Source organism: Hippocampus comes, unplaced genomic scaffold (assembly GCF_001891065.2).
Source record: "Hippocampus comes isolate QL1 unplaced genomic scaffold, H_comes_QL1_v1.1 scaffold322, whole genome shotgun sequence".
NCBI classification, from domain to species: Eukaryota; Metazoa; Chordata; class Actinopteri; order Syngnathiformes; family Syngnathidae; genus Hippocampus; species Hippocampus comes.
Window position 1 is genome coordinate 286982 of NW_017805137.1, and position 15958 is coordinate 302939.

At 46.2% G+C, this 15958-nt stretch overlaps 1 protein-coding gene across 3 annotated transcripts in view; it reads right to left on the minus strand.

The window, feature by feature from the left end:
* Window positions 1-15213, minus strand: part of jcada (junctional cadherin 5 associated a) — a 24867-nt gene extending 9654 nt beyond the window's left edge. For 2 of the 3 annotated variants that reach the window (XM_019867091.1, XM_019867090.1), the window contains exons 1-3: window positions 14729-15212; window positions 5423-5960; window positions 3534-3792 (exon numbers count right to left, since the gene is read on the minus strand). In XM_019867091.1, the coding sequence (XP_019722650.1) occupies window positions 3534-3792; window positions 5423-5787 (624 nt within the window). In that variant the 5' untranslated portion in view covers window positions 5788-5960; window positions 14729-15212. Of the gene's footprint in view, window positions 1-3533; window positions 3793-5422; window positions 5961-14728 lie in introns of all 3 variants that reach the window. The other variant, XM_019867092.1, reaches the window with a different exon arrangement.
* Between the last annotated feature and the right edge of the window lie 745 nt (window positions 15214-15958).

Below are 15958 nucleotides of genomic sequence, written 5' to 3' on the forward strand. Positions count from 1 at the left end.
TCCGACACGCCCAAGGTTTCCATTGGAACGGGAATACCCAAAATTCTGGCAGCTCTCTGCTCAATGGATTCATTTTCAGGTATTCCCTTTGCACATTTAACTTCGTACAGGCTACTCAGGTCCTCTGCGGGTAATGCGTTGGCTTTCTCTTGGGTAAGCAAGGTCTCGAGGTGCACGTCTGCTATTGTTGACTCGTTTGTGTTGTATTTTAGAGGCTCAGAGTGGCAGTATTTGTCATTACCGTTTTCCTTGAACGCATGGGAAACCTCCTCGGTCAGCTGGGTGACAAGTGGAGAACTATGACTCTTGGGCAATTGGAATATTTCGCTCCTGCTTCCGTTGATGCTCAAATTCAGCTCACTCTTGCTTTGTGGCATTTTGTCCAACTGAGCCTTTGTCTCAGTCTCCACTTTATCTTGAAGCTCGAGATCAAAACTGTGCTCTGCCCTGTCACAATTTTTCACATGCACTGCGCCGCACTCGCTTGAAAGCTGAACTGTCAGGTCGGCGTGATCAAGCGAACGCGAAACCGGGAGCGAGCGCTGCGTCGTCTCCCCGCCACCACTGGGAGTCTCTGTGTAGACGGTTAGCCCAACATCCCTTAGCAATGACTCCTGAGGGACAGGAATATCCTGCCTATAAAGCCGGTTTGAATTACTGTGTTGAGGCAGTGAGGGCGCGTCTCGTCTCCCGCCTGGGCTGGGGATTGCACATATCTCATCTGTGAATGGTATGTTGGTCTGTGGTCTGGAGAAAGTCTGCCGTGTGCCCACCGATTCTAAATCGTTGGCAGAGGGAAAGGATTTTGATCTGATTTTGATCACAGCTTTTTCTGTGAGTGTTGGGGGAAGACTCCTTGCTTCTCTGCCTGCTTCGAGGCCGGTTAGAAAATGCGGTCCTGATCTATAGCGGCCATTTCTTTTATTCATCCCATCCAAATCGTCGACTGACCGACCGACGTGACGCCTCTTGCTGATTGTGTCTTCCATCTCCTTATTGATGGTCTCCAGCTCACCAATGGCATCAAATGGCCGTCGGTTGACTGGCTTGAGGAGGAACTGACCAAAGGCCACTTGTTCGGGACACTCAGGAGGACTGGAGTTGCTCTTCTTCGGAGAGGATGTGTTCGGGTCTCCTGAATCGTGTTTGCTTGGGGAGGATACGCGTTGCTCCGACGGTTGCGACGCTTGCTGTGGTGTTGGGCTGCTGCCTAGTCGGGAGAAGGCGCTGTTGCTGGAGGGATGGAGGTTTTTCTGGCCAGCCATGGGATAGCCATAGGAAGAACCGTTATCGGTTCCTACGCCGCTGTCGGTCGGTGTGTCCGAGGCAGAATGGACGGGCTCTTGTGCTCCCGGTGGGCTTTGGAGTTCTGGACTTTTCACCACTGTCAAGGGTGAGCCGGTTTGGGTTTCCTGGTTACGGTATTGGTTTCCCGGCCAGGACCCCGAATAACACATCTCCTTGTCCTCATTGGCTTGAAGCGCCCAGGCATCGATGATCTCCTTCCTTAAAGGAGCCCTCTTGGAATTCCTCAGGGAGGAAGTGCTGGTGGTATGAAAATGCGAGTAGTGGACACTGATGGGCATCTCATTCACTGACTTACTTCGGAGGCTGCGGGTCTCTTTGAGGCCGACGGCAAAAGTTTCTGTATTGGTCCTGGGCAGACTTCGTGCTGTGTCGTTGTTGTTCTGATCTGCCGATACATCTTTGTTAAGGTTAGTTGGTGTGTGAAGGGGAACAGACACAAGGCAGAAAATGGTCTCGCTAACTCTTCTCTTTGTATTTCTGTTGTTGTCCAACCCTGATTCTGGGACAATTTTCTTGACTTGTGTGATGGTTTCTGCAAAGACCTGATCTAGACTGGACCCCTGGCGAGACGCTGCTCTTCTGACTGGGGCCTGAAAGGCTGAAGATGGCGATGGAGGAGGACGTCGGTTTTTGGAATAAGTGTTGCAATTTTGGTCAGTTGCTGAGAAGTGGTCGACAGTCGCTTTGTGCAAATGGCTGTGCCACCTCTTATTGTCATTGTCAAAGTCACACGAAGACGTCTGATTAGCATCGCTGGCCAGTTTGGCAGCGATAAAAGCCCCCCCCGACGGGGGCAAAAAGGCACTGTTGCCGGATGCGGGCTCCGACGCGGCGGTGCTGGGGAGTTCGTTGCGGATGTGACGTATCTTGTCAGCGTCTGTCAGGGAATTACCACCAAGAGCTGAAGAAATGTGCCGTATGCGGGGGTCATCAAAGGAGATATATTGCACTTTTCCGCCTGGATGCTCTTGCGAAGTACATACAGGATGGAGCTGCTTGTGGCCTGCAATGCACCTCTCTCTGGATGACTCTGACCAAGAACCTGCTGGATGTCGAGTGATCCAATGAGTTCCATCCGGAGCCACGTGTATCTGCTGGTACACGTCACCTCTGTACCTAAAAGCAAGACAACACCGTTGGATTGCTACACGGGTAATTAGAAACAACTATGACATCCTGGGGAAATTTTCATGGATCGTATCATGTCAATATTGTAAAAATCTATTTGAGATCCGACATGTCGACATGTGGCTGTAGCATTTATTTCAAGCGGTAATAGTCTGACATATGCCTTTGTAATTCAAGTAATTCATATGGAAATATGGATGTTTCTGCGAGTACAGTCGCAGCCATGATTCTGCTGTCATTAACTGTCATTTAACCTGATCCGGAAATCGACAAGGAACCCCTCAAGCAATACCGAATTTGCATGAAAAAAAAACAAACAAACATTGTTTTTGATTAAATAGTATCGAATTCAAGCCGCACATACAGTGTGTAATCTAACATTGCTCGAACATTGCACTGCATTTCCTTTGATAATACACTGTATTTAACCATCGAAATGGGACACATTACCTGTAATCAACTGCAATCTCACCGTATCCCCGGCGCCCTCCGATAATCACAGGGGCTCTCTTATACGATGGGGGAGGGATGTATCCTGGAGGTCCAGAATCCTGTGCAAAATAGTCTAATGGAGCATCACCTGTCCGTATGATGGGTATGGGAGTCCTGTCCCTGGTATGGGAAATAACCGAGTCTCTCCCAGACAACAACTCACAGCTTCCCCTAATCTGCTGGTGCATTTCATAGGAGGGAGGTCTGGGGGGTCGAGTGAAGCGGGGCTTTGGCGTTACTGATAACTGGTTGGCACTCGCTGGCCTGCCATTCTCCGGCCAGCGGGGTGCCCTGTAAAGGTCCTGGTGTGACAGTGGGTGGCCATTAACCCGCCTGTATAAGTCCTGACCGCATGAGGCCATGTCCACATATTGCAGGCTCTCAGGTCGCAGCATCCTGGGCATGGACTGGGACTTGGCTTTGGTCCTGGAGTGGACTACCATTCCCTCCGGTGTCCTGGCGTGGAGCCGCTGCTGCTCCTGTGCCCAACGTTCACCCTCACTCTGCGACATCTGGCGACTAAAACTGACAGCTGGACGCCACTCCTCTGTCCCCAGGCTTTGGCACTTCCTCTCGGTGGCCATCCTCCACTGTTTGAGAGCCGCCTCCCTCTCTTTCGCACGAGCCTGTACCTGGGCCGCCCAGCGTTGCCGCTCCTGGGCTACTCTCTGACGCTCCTCAACGGGCAACTCTTGACCTCTTGCTTGTTGAGGTCCCTCCGGTCTGTTATATTCCCCATGCGCTCCCGCGCGGCACTCTCTGTGGTCAGCATAGTCCAGCAGCACGGTGAAGTCCTGGCCTCTCCTTCTCCAGAAGGACACGTCTTTGGACTGCATCTGTTGACCTCTGGTGCCATCACAGAACCTAGGAAGAAAAGTCAAAGAGTGAATCGAACAGAATGGAACACGGGAGGAAGGTTGGCATCAACTAGAATACAAAATGCATTGATGAAATGCATTCTGGATTCATGGATGGAATTCAACTTCCACTAGATGGCGACAAATGACCATGAGAAAAAAAAGTATTTTTCATGGAGATGCGCTGTGAAGAACATGTTAATCTTATTAGGACATTTATATTTAGCAACATTCGATTTTCCCTCCTAAGAGATTCAATATTTCTACATTTCACAAAAACAATAATATTTGTTGCTGTCAGATCTGTTTGGGGATGTTTGATGGCTGACACTGGGTGCAAAGGCAACTCCAAGGGGTCTTATTTGAGCTGTTTTCAAAATGACTGACTGACCGACACCATAAACAAGATGCAAGTGCATGTGCACCCTCCCCAAGGCTGAAGCCATTGACCGCCCTTGACATTTTGAACTATGATCAGACATGTGTGCTGCGAGACAGGCGGCGAGATCCATGCCAAGCTGCTAAATAAAAAGGCATAATATTTGTTACGAGTTAGAATCATTCGTCTAATTGTGTCACTGGCTAATGGGAGAGCAAAGACAGCCCATTTATTATCGAAACTGAAGCTGCCAGGATAAAGTAATTTGGATGAGAGAAGAAAAAGAATGAACAACCAACAGACTGTCATTGCATCCAATACATTGACAATTCCCAGGTTCCCACTGGCCAAAGTCGTGGTATGAAGATACGGATTAGCCCTCTCAAGGAAAAAGTAAAACCAGAAAGTCAAAACGGTTACTTATTTTAGTCAAACGTGACAATTTTACTAGCTGGTGGCAAAAGAGGATTTGAAAAATACCAAACAAAGTAAAAGGACAGGAAAAACAAACCATTAACAAACATATCTAATTGTTTGGACCTAAGCTGTATTGTCTTTGTCTATGTTACAGCACACTTGCTAGTACAAATAGGAAAAGAGCTCTGTTTAAAATAACAAACAAGCAAACAAAAAAACAAAACAAAAACCCTCCAACTGCGACCAAGCATTATCTGCAGACCTATCATACAGTCTAACTGTGCCTACCCAATTAGGCCCTCAATTGCATAACACCAGTCTAAAGCTAAATATAGCCCATTCTCCATCTCCATTATGTATTAAACCCTATATATATGCTACATTATTGATGGAGGGTGTAATCTATAATGAGCTGTAATTCCAGAGTTTTCATGTAAGACAGTCGCCGGCCGCATGTCGTGGGCTCCACAAAAATGACATTCCTGTGTTTATGCTTAAATGGGGGTACTCAGGCGTGACCCTGAGCTGTTTTGATTACGACTATTAGGATTCTGGCACACAATGAATCACCTCCTCTTAATAGCTAAAATTGAGTTCTGAAAAATTGTAAAAGGTAAAATAAAGGAGGGAAACACAAGGAGAAAAAAAAACAACGAAGTGATGCAAAATCAAAGTATTGAGTGGCTAGTTAACGTCATGGATTTGTTTCATCAAAGCACTGGAGCAAATAATGCGCCGTCATTATTCGCTAAACGGTGAAGTGAACAAGAATTAGGACACTTGGCAGTACAATCGGTCAGCAAATCACAGTCGTGATGTGACAACACAGAATTTAACTTACCCGCTGTCTGAGGTCAGCGACTCTCCAATTGACGGTGTTTCAATTTGGCCCTGGATTTCACCCTCCTGCCTGGATTGGCTCCTGTCCCCGGGTTGGACGTTGTTGTTGGGGCAGCCGCTTTCAGTCACGTATGCTTGAGGGCGCCTGCTTCCGCAGTTGTTTGCGTATGTCACTCTCGAGCCTCGTTCATAGCCATTCACCGTCCTGCTACTGGGCCTCTCGTGGTGTTTACCGTAAGATGGAGGTGAAGAGGGGGGCGCCTGTCGGGATGTGGATGCCGGGGTTGGGGTCGGGGCGTTGGAGGTGGTGCTGGGCTTGGGTAGCTTATATCCATGAGAAATGAGGAGGTCCTCCACGCTGTACATGTTCGCATTTGATTATGCTGGTGTGTTTCCTCTACCCCCCTCCCTACCCCCTCTGTGTTTTTTTTCCACGTTTTGGGGGGTAGAGAAAGGTAGGTCGGTTGTCAAGGCGTCTCTGCTTCTTCCTTGTATGCAGCGGCAGGATCACCGGCGCAACTGTGCAGCCGAGGCCATCACTGAGTGGAAAAGAAAGAGGAAGATGACATAAAAAGCCAAAAGAGAGAGAAATCAATCTTACGAAGACCAGATAAAAATGCTCCATTGCAGCTGTAACACAGGAGCAGGCATTTCATCTCCATTTGTCTGTAAATAAACAGCAAAGTGGGATGCTGCCACAAATGTGTGCCCTTTGTCAGGGGTCCAAGTTTACAACTTCTCAATAGTCTTTCTCTCCCTTCTCTTATCCATCTTCCGTGCTTCACAAAATGGTCTTCATCCAGAACTCTGGTGGGCAAAGAAGTCAACAAATGTTCCTCAAAAAAAAAAACGGCATCATCAGCAAACTGCGGGATGCTAAATGTCATGGCTGAAACTGGTGCTCGGGAATATCACGACGACAAATGAGGGATCGTATTTCTCTACTGCTCCACATCCACATCCTCCGTCTTGGGTTCTCTTTTGCATCTCAAAAGCATTTCCTTCATCTTCAGAGAATAAGCAGCATATTTTAAAACTAAAAACTGGAATTCCCCAAGAAATTATAAGAGAGTGCCCAGAAATGCAGTCACGGAACCGAAATGTGGAAGAAAGAAATGAAGTGAAGATGTGTAACGCGGGTTGGAACTTCACAGCAATCCCAAGATATCATGCAAATATGTGGAGCGGCGTAGTCATCATGCGGTCATAATGCGGTTGCACAAGTGTGGACACCCTCTTTGAACTGTGGATGAAACTGTGTTCAGAACGAACCCATTTGGATTGCGCCACCGCGTTCATGCAAAAATCTCCTTTCCGTCTATAGCGGATGGCTGTATGTGTGCAAAAGTACCACTGATGATACGCAGGGTACATCTGCTAATGACGCAATGCCCTTGATGAAGTCATACTTGCTGCCGTGTCAACGGGACAGATGCTGCGGCCCATTGACTCGATATGCCCTCCGGTGGAGCCGACTGCCAACAATGTGGCTTTTCCGTAATCAAGAAATGGCATTCGGGAACGGCGGAATGAGACTCGTTGCAATCGTCGAATGCCGTTCAGAGAGCTTAAAAGCCATATGCACTTTGATTGTCGTCGAATGGCGAGGCCCAAGAACTCATTTTCAGTTTTGACAGCCGCATCGCTGAACCAGCCAAGTCCAAAATGTATTCGTCTGCAACTGATGCGCGTTTGTTTTGCATCTTAGCATTTGTTTTGCCACGATAGTCTCACAGGGATGCAAAACAAGGATTGACAATAAGAGAGCCTTGACTTAGGGGGCAGCATGGCTCTCCTCACTGCATGTCCTTGGCCCGTCCGTCTCTGTTCCGTGTACCTGAACCTTGGAAGAGCCGACCACGCGGTGATTAACAGCATCCGAGACCATGAAATGCCGCTCTTTGTATGCGTGGCTCCTTAATAAGATTATTTTTTCCCCCCCAACCATTTAAAACCTTAAACCTGTTAGCTTTGGCGGATTGGCCCTTGGCTCCTACCCAGTTAATACTTTCGTTAAGTTTCACTCCTTCCATTTGCGTAATCTCCTCAAGGAGAGACGAGCTGCAAGTTTGCCGGGTATTCTGTCGCGAACAATGTCAAAACAATGACACAAATCATTGCATTTGGCTTATTTATGTGGCCCAATCCTTTTTCTGTTTGAAGGTCATGATTCACACACCACAAAACAGTAAAAGTCGCTGTGGTACAAATGAGAAAAAAAATATATATAAATATATAAATAAATGGCCTAATGGCTTTGATGATGTGCACGTTTCGTACTGTTAACACAAAGCGTTTCTGAATCTCAACATTTGTTCAATCGTTAAAAAAAATTGGAACCCTCGCTCAAGGTCTGTTCTTCATTTTCAATGTTCGGACTGAAAGAATATTAAGAGCAGATTTAATATGTAAATGAGGTCATTAGAAGCGTGTCAACCTCCACTTATGGCTGTTTATGAGAATCAGGCTATTGCTTGAGGTTCTACATCCAGCTGAGACGAGGATTTTCAAACAGAAATAGGAAGGCGGTGTCGGAATATTTGTTGCCTTTCGAGATTGGTCACAGGGGGCAGTTTCAAACGGCTTCAACGCCGAATTGGTCAAACTCAGAAATCAGAGTGAGCGCCTGAGCTCATGAATATGATATTTCATGTGATAATCCACTTTACCTTGTGATAATGTCGTATTTGCATATCAACCTGTTTTAAGTGAACCGTATGCTGTCTGATCCCTTCTTAATCTGAGGCAATTGCTCTTGGTGACACCAGTAAATGAGGATTATCTCCATCATCGGTCAAAGTCAGGATTTCCCCCTGTAAAATGATCTGCTTTCGCGCCGACCGCGCCCCAACTGCTCCTTTCCCATGACAAGCTGCATTTAAATACTGCTAATGCCGTTACGCAACGGAATTACTCATTTTATATCAAGTAAAACCTTGGATTGAAGGAACGCGATGGCAACAATGGCGGCGTTCATCCCCCGCTACACAAAAACATTGTGTTCCGTGACAATACTCTTCTTGTGTGGAAAATAGATGGCATTGTGGTTGCTGGAATATGGAAACGGGGGGGAGTGCAGATCTGCTGTGTTTTTTCTCAAAGGCGCTCTCTTAGGAAGGGGGAAATTAATGAAATAGTTGATATGGATAACATACGCTGCGAAGCGAGCTAAAAATAAACAGAACCACATGAGGGCTGGCATTTCCCCACAGACGACCCTCGCACCACCCCCACGTGCTCTCTTATCATCAGCCACTTCGTTTATACTCGCTACGCAGTCAGAGAGACGTATCTGCTTTTCAGGTCATATGGACTAATGTCAAGGCCAGGGTTGGTGCATGCAAAAAAAAAAAAAAAAAAACAATTCCAAACATTTTGGCTGGGAAATGAAAGTGCACACATGACTGGCTGCAGGAGCGTGACGGCTTGCGGGTTGACAGTTTGGTGTCACCTCCTGACTGTATTTATGGCCAAACTAAGATGAGAGAGAGCAAGGGTGGCACACAATACCGGATGGAGTCTTTGTTCAATTGGCCATGTCACAGGCGTTACAGTCTAACATGGAAAAAAAAAAAAAAGTTGCACAGAAATGGTTAGTAAGCGGCTTGGATTGTCTACGAACACTTGGCAAAGAACTGCTCTGTGGTCAAAACAAAGTCAGTGAAAGTGATTTATGTTGCCCCGAATGAGACGCAGATGTGATCAAATGGCACAAATCACCCCAAACGGAAAGGAAGCCCCCACCACCCCAAAAAAAAAATTCTACTCCACCGAACCAAAAAGACAATCACCCACCCTGTTTCCGAAAAATATTCCACCAGAGCCGCACCTCTCCACATTGTTCCCCGGTCTCCTCGGATCTAAAAAGAGAGTCCCGAGCCGGGCGTATACTTGGCTGTTTTCTGGTCCCGCATCTGTTTGGACTGCGCACACACGCAGCCCATCACATTCGACAAACAGCAAAGATCTGCCGATTGTTTATCTTTGTGACCACACCGTGTTCATTGAAGGGCCCTTCTCTTCCTGAGGAAGTGCGCCGCTGTGGGGATGGAGGTGCGCCGACTGTGTCCCAAATGTTTCCAATCAGTCTCTCGGCGGGCTTCTGTTTGTCCAGTGAAAACATGTCAGAGGCATGTTTTTCACACAAGCCTGGTGGACAAACAACCAAGCAAACTTGAAGCCTTATTTTCACAAATGCCGAACTCCCATCCACCGACAACAATCCACTGCATCAGGAGTCACACGTCTCTAATACAACTCGTTACGTTCTTGAAAGCTGCTCTCCATCTCTTTCATAATTGTCTGGAAAATCAATCAGGAAAAAGGACACCGGCTTCGTGCATTTTAAGGAGACATTAGGTCTTGCCGGAAAATGATACTCCTTTAAACAGTGAAAGGGAGATGTGCGACAAAAGGAGCCGTACTAAAAGAGGGATTGGTCCACATCCGAATTAGATTATTGTTTCCCATCTGAACAAAATAAACCAACAAACTTGGTTTTGATTAGAGATTCAAAAGTGCAAATAAGAAAGTGCCCCACAGTCCCATTTCCACCAAGAAATATGGTTCGGTCCACTTCGGTACTGCAACATAACAAAGTCCCCACTTTTGACTTTGTTTGAATCAAACTTGTGTATGGTGGGTTTACACACTGCCGTCTGTTGATTGGTCCACAAAGATTTCAAGAACTGTTTGCAACTTGTTTTTCGATTACGACCAGCTGCGCGTGTTGATTGTTTACAGAGAAAGTCAGCGTGCAGCAAATCCCCACATCGTGTGTGTCTTTTTTGATTTATTGGTGCGTCAATTTCTTCATCTGTAGTTGACATCATCATCCTGCCTACATGTGGCGGAAATGCAAATGGGATCAGCATTTATAAATCCAGACTATATCTGAACTAAGCGACTTGGTGGAAACTTGGTGGCATCAATGCTTCTTGTCCGCGGTCTCCTTTGACAAAATGTCGAATCGTTCATTGCGTGTTTGGATTGCTAAACTGGAAAGCTCACCAGTGCCAGAAAGCACATTTTGTCCTCGGATTGAATTTAAAATCAATTGAGAAACGGCAAACGACATGCAGCTGAGAAGTTAGTATGGACTTTTTTCGCCGCGGAATACAGTGCGAATGCTCGACTCTCTGAGCATTCACACAATGATATGAAATAACAAGAGCACCGACAACAAAGCACATCGCCACATTGCACGGCAACGTGCTTTCGCTTGCATGTTGGCCTTCGTTGCCCTCTGCATTGTGAGTCAATTAGCTCATGTAAAAAAGGTTAGCCAAAAGACATGCACTTGAATTATTTTGTTAATCATGTCCCATGGCAACAGTTGTTTTGCACTGGCTCATGCGTGGGCTGCTAACATATTCCCCCCTCGTTGCTCCAGTTCAGAACTTATTTTAGTCGGACTCCACTGGCAACGAAATTAAAGGCGGGAGACTATTTTATTGTTTTAATTCCACCAATACATCACAGGGTACAACATTCTGGTCTGGCCCCGATTCTTTTCGTACTGGGTCTAGCCAAATAACTGTCCTCCGGGCTTAATGTATGACAACAGCCCAGTGCAAAGCTGCGCAACAACTTTGAACATATCAATGAACTAATTTTACATTGCTGACCTCATCAGCCATTGCACGTCATGAGATTTTCGGCTCAATGCACTCACATGTAAAAGGATGTTCAGGGCTGAGCATTTGTACCGCAGCCAGCATTTTAAAATGAGAGCAGGGGGGGATAAATACAAGGTCATTAGGCACGCTAACCCACGGACACACTGTTCAGCTACACAGTAGGCTTCACCTGTACTTAGCTATTCCCAATCCATGCCGTGTCCTAATTAGTGTCTATCAAGGTCTGGGGGCTTGCTGGAGATGACAGCGGCATGTTTAGCAGCCAGAAGCGGGCTGATCAAAGGGTTAGCTTGCTGCGGCCTTTTGCATGGCTCTTGCCCAGTGACGCAGAGGTGAACAACAAATAACCACCCATCCATCCATCTATTTTCCAATCCGCTTATCCTCACGAGGGTCGCGAGTGTGCTGGAGCCTAACCCAGCCGTCATCTGGCAAGTAGGCGGGGTACACCCTGAACCGGTCGCCAGCCAATCGCAGGAACTACATCGACAAACAACCATCCGCGCTCACAATCACACCTAAGGACAATGTGGAGCGCCAAATCAACCTGTCATGCATGTTTTGGATTTGTATAGTTGATACAGTATATTGTTTTCCTTCAACATTGCTGCAAGATACAATCAACCAGATTCTTGACAAGCAATTCAATGTTTAATCTTCTGCAATTCTTTGGGGCTATGTATGATACCACGGCATCGCAATCAGGCGGGACGATCACCCCTCCTCTTCTGTGCCCTGCTCACTTGCCTGTTTAAACATTCATTTGTTATACAACACTACATTACATTTACTTCTCGTTTGCAAGTGACTGTTATCATTAGCAAGTGGCCAGAGGACTGATCACATTAGTCATAACACGAACACACGTTACCGCATGACTGAGCAGGATGCAGACATTTTTTTTTTTAAAACTTTAAATTATTTCTGGTTGTCCCACTCATTTGTGATTTTGAATTACAGGCTTGCATGTGTCTGTAAGTGTGACTGTGCTTATTTGTCATTACAGGCACAAAAACAGTCAAAAGAACAAAAAGACACTCTTGCAAATTTAGACTTGTAATTCTCATCAAATTGGACGACCATCAGAGTGTTCACGTTTCGGAGATTCCACAGCATGTTTCTAAAACAGACAGAACTGCATTTGGAGCTTGGTGCATATATTTCAATGCGGACCAGATAACAGGTGGGATGAAAGGATTCTCGCACACTCATGAGGCATGGCTGTGGAAAACTGCGATGTAAACAAGTGAAAACAAATAGTGGGTTATCTCACCAGAGCCTGATTGCCACATTGGAATAAATTGACGCGAAGGAAGCGGCGAGCAGGCAGATGGCTCAAACATATGGCCGGCATCCAATCAGAACAGAACAATATACACACCAAACGTTTCACATTTCATGCCGCGACACTCGCTTCTCACTCTTAAGAGGCACGTTGGCAGATGTCAGTCGTGTTCACATGTTTCTGCTTGGCTACATCCATGAGCCTCGTCCTGCCTGCCTGCGTCACCTCCCCTCTGACATCACATGTGACATCAGACAGGAGCTCCGAGGGGATCCCTGTAGCTAGGCAAACATCCGGTGACTTTGAAAAAGACGACGCTTTCAGCCAGCCAATGGCCAGACTAATATTCTTTGTGCACTTGGCCTTGAAATAATGCTGAAGACAGACAAAGTGAGAAGGGGCGTGGGGGGGCAGGGGGGCTGGGAAATGGGATCGTCTGTCAGAATCCTCAATGAACCAAGAAAAAGTAATAATCTGACGGAATGGGAAATTCATGGATATCACACCGCCTTGCAAAAAAAAAAAGCATGAGGTTCGCCCACCCGACACTTATCGCTGGCTTGGGTTTGGCCCACTCATAAGAGTTGGACTGTGAAGGGCCCCTCCGAATACGCTGAGCAAACCTTTCCTCTGCTGCTGGAAGGAATTAATGAGCAGCTTCCTCCTTACTGCCGCCCCTCCCCAAACTCACCATACCTCACCCCCTGAGGACTTCCAGTAGGGCCTTCACATGCCAGCCCAACATCAGGCTTGTGTGAAAGACTGACACATATGCCTGCAGAACCGTACTTCAGATTTCTTTCTCCCTTTTAGCTATTCTTGGAACATTTGCTGACATTTACTAACTAGCTTTTAATACGCACTCACTGAGCTATGAAAGGTCAAAAACCAACAGCTTTTGTTCTTGGGCAATAGCATAAATACTATGTAAACAACAATACTGAAAGTAACAATCACACCTTAGGCCACGGGTGGCCAACTCAAGAGAGACATATTTGCAACGTTGTAACTGAACTACACTTTAAATACAGTAGAGTGACTCCGTACACAGACATGCACTCAAAGGAAACATCTTGACTGCGACAATATGTTTTGTAAAGGTCCCAGACAATTTTCAGTATGTGCAAGAGCTTCTTAAATTGAAACCATTCAGCACATGCAAACATAGTACCGTGATTTATAGCCAGGCAAAAGAGCAAAGTACAGGATCATCACATTTGAATGAATTGTCTATGAAATAAAACCACAAATTAATTCCATTTTAATTCAAACAGTAGTTAAGGATGGCTTCACTTTGCAGGCTGCTTGAGAGGGAAGGTCATCAATACCAGCATGCTTGCAGGTGAGACAAAGTGACAACATGCAAGCATCAAAGCAACCATTTGTCATTAGCTGAGCTCCATTTCATGCATTTGGCGCTCCACGAGAAGACTGTGAGCTGCACATGCACGAATCCGTGTGTTGTGACTGCTATGTTATGAAATGGACTGACAGGCATCTCTGAGGTTGCTACTACAACATTCGTCCAGCTGAAACGCGCACGCACCAGACTCCCTTCAACGACTGGCTATTTTGACTTTTATTGATGTCCGGTTGAAATGCAATTAAAGCGTGACGCTGTCTGCAAACGTTAAACTAATCGCGGGTGTCCTTGGCTAAATTCGGCGTACACGTGACCCATCATACACTAAGTGATGGCTCAGTTGGTTCAACTCTCCTGTCGCCCACCCACTGTGGATGAAAAATCACTTATACAATTGTACAACTTCTACACAGGTTCCTAAGCAATATCTGGGGATGCACTGGATTTCTAAAACAGAAATTGGATTAGTAGAGTATGAAAATAATTGCGTCACATTCCTTTGTCATATTCGTTGTCTGTGCGGGGGTGCTTTCGGACAGTGAAAATTGCGTAATTTGGATGGAGTTTGGCCTCTCATCCACGGAACAGAACACGAAGATGAGCTAACGTTAGCCTGGCTAGCTCCATCACAGCAATCTTTAACCTTCAGCTGATAGGAGAAGAGCGCGTCCCATTCGATAATAAGAATAATAAAATAATAATAATCAAAAATACCGCACGGCGCCCGTGAATCCTCAAGTTAGAAATCCAATGAATGCATGCTGTGCTCGTCCACATGTATGTCAAGTCTGAAAAGTGACCCAAAAACTGAACCGAATGGCCCCCTCCGACGGTACGAGCTGCAGACGAAGCCGGGCAGGAGAGCGTGCAGGCGGCTAGATTGAAGTTGAAAGGACCAATGGAAAGGTTGACTGATGCGCTGATGCGACTCAGCCTTCGACTCTTCCAGCGAAATAATAAACGCACAACATTAATATGATGTAACGCACTTTTTTGGGGGTGAGGGGGGCGGGTATTTACCTGCGGAGCGTGTCGTCGCGTTGGCGCCTGGATGCCAAGCTCTCATCCCTGCCGCTGCTCCGGACGGAATGAGCGAGCTCGGATGTGCGGAGGGAACAGCCCCCTCACCACGAACGGCGCACAGCACCGAGGGAGCATCCCGCCTCCGCTCCAGTGGGCAGCAGCTGGATGCAACGGCGCTCACTCTTAATGTCAATGACTGTTCTCTCGGCGTTTCACCTCATCCATCCGTGCTGCAAATGCTTATAGTTCACCTTTTCCAGCGACTGTCGTGCAAATCGATTCACAGCGCATCGGGGACATCTTTGGAGACCAGCAGCGGTTAATGAATAATTAACCTCCACACATCCTTGACCATGAAACTAATGTAGCCAATCAAAAGGTAGCCCATAGCTGCACACTAGTATACAATCTGGGTGAAAACGGTGCCTTTACGGAGATGAAGCTTTTCATTTGCTACCTTTGCCAATGTAATCCATCTCGAATTACCACCATCACGTTGCAAAAAACAGCATTAAAGTGAACCCCCACCGAGTCATTGATTTGGAGGTGTTACAAGTGCACGGTATTCACTGAAAAAAAATCACCTACTCACTCTTTAGGTGCTCAGGCGTTTGACAAAAAAGAGTTGGTGCCAAGCATGAACTGAGAGGAGGAGGCAGAGCTTCATATCATCAGGCCATATCCTTGTCTAATTGAAAAAAAAGTGCATTGCTGCTGTTTGTTCAGTTCCTTCACCCCGCGACAAGCAGGGATTCACTGGACAACAACAGCACACAATTGTGCCACGTGCTGTAAATCATCCTAGAGCAGCTCAGAATCAATATTTATTTGGACAAAACATAAATAAAAAAAAAAACGTCATATTCACCAGAGATGCTGATTATTACATGTTATTATATGCATATTGGATTTATTTTCGTGTTGAGGAATCAATATTTATTTTGACAAAACATAAATAAAAAAACGTCATACTCACCAGAGATGCTGAGTATTACGTTATTATATGCATATTGGATTTATTTTCGTGTTGAAGTTGGCCACAACAAGTTTTGTTCCAAACAACCAGTCAGAGGATGGAAAAATGCAGATGGCATTGATTGGAAAATTTTCAAATGTGATTGGTTAAAGACATAGTCCAAAAGCTCATATAGTCTAAATCAGATTGGCCAGAATGAATGAATCTGAAGGCCCTGGGCAGATCACACCGACATGGCACCACATCTAATT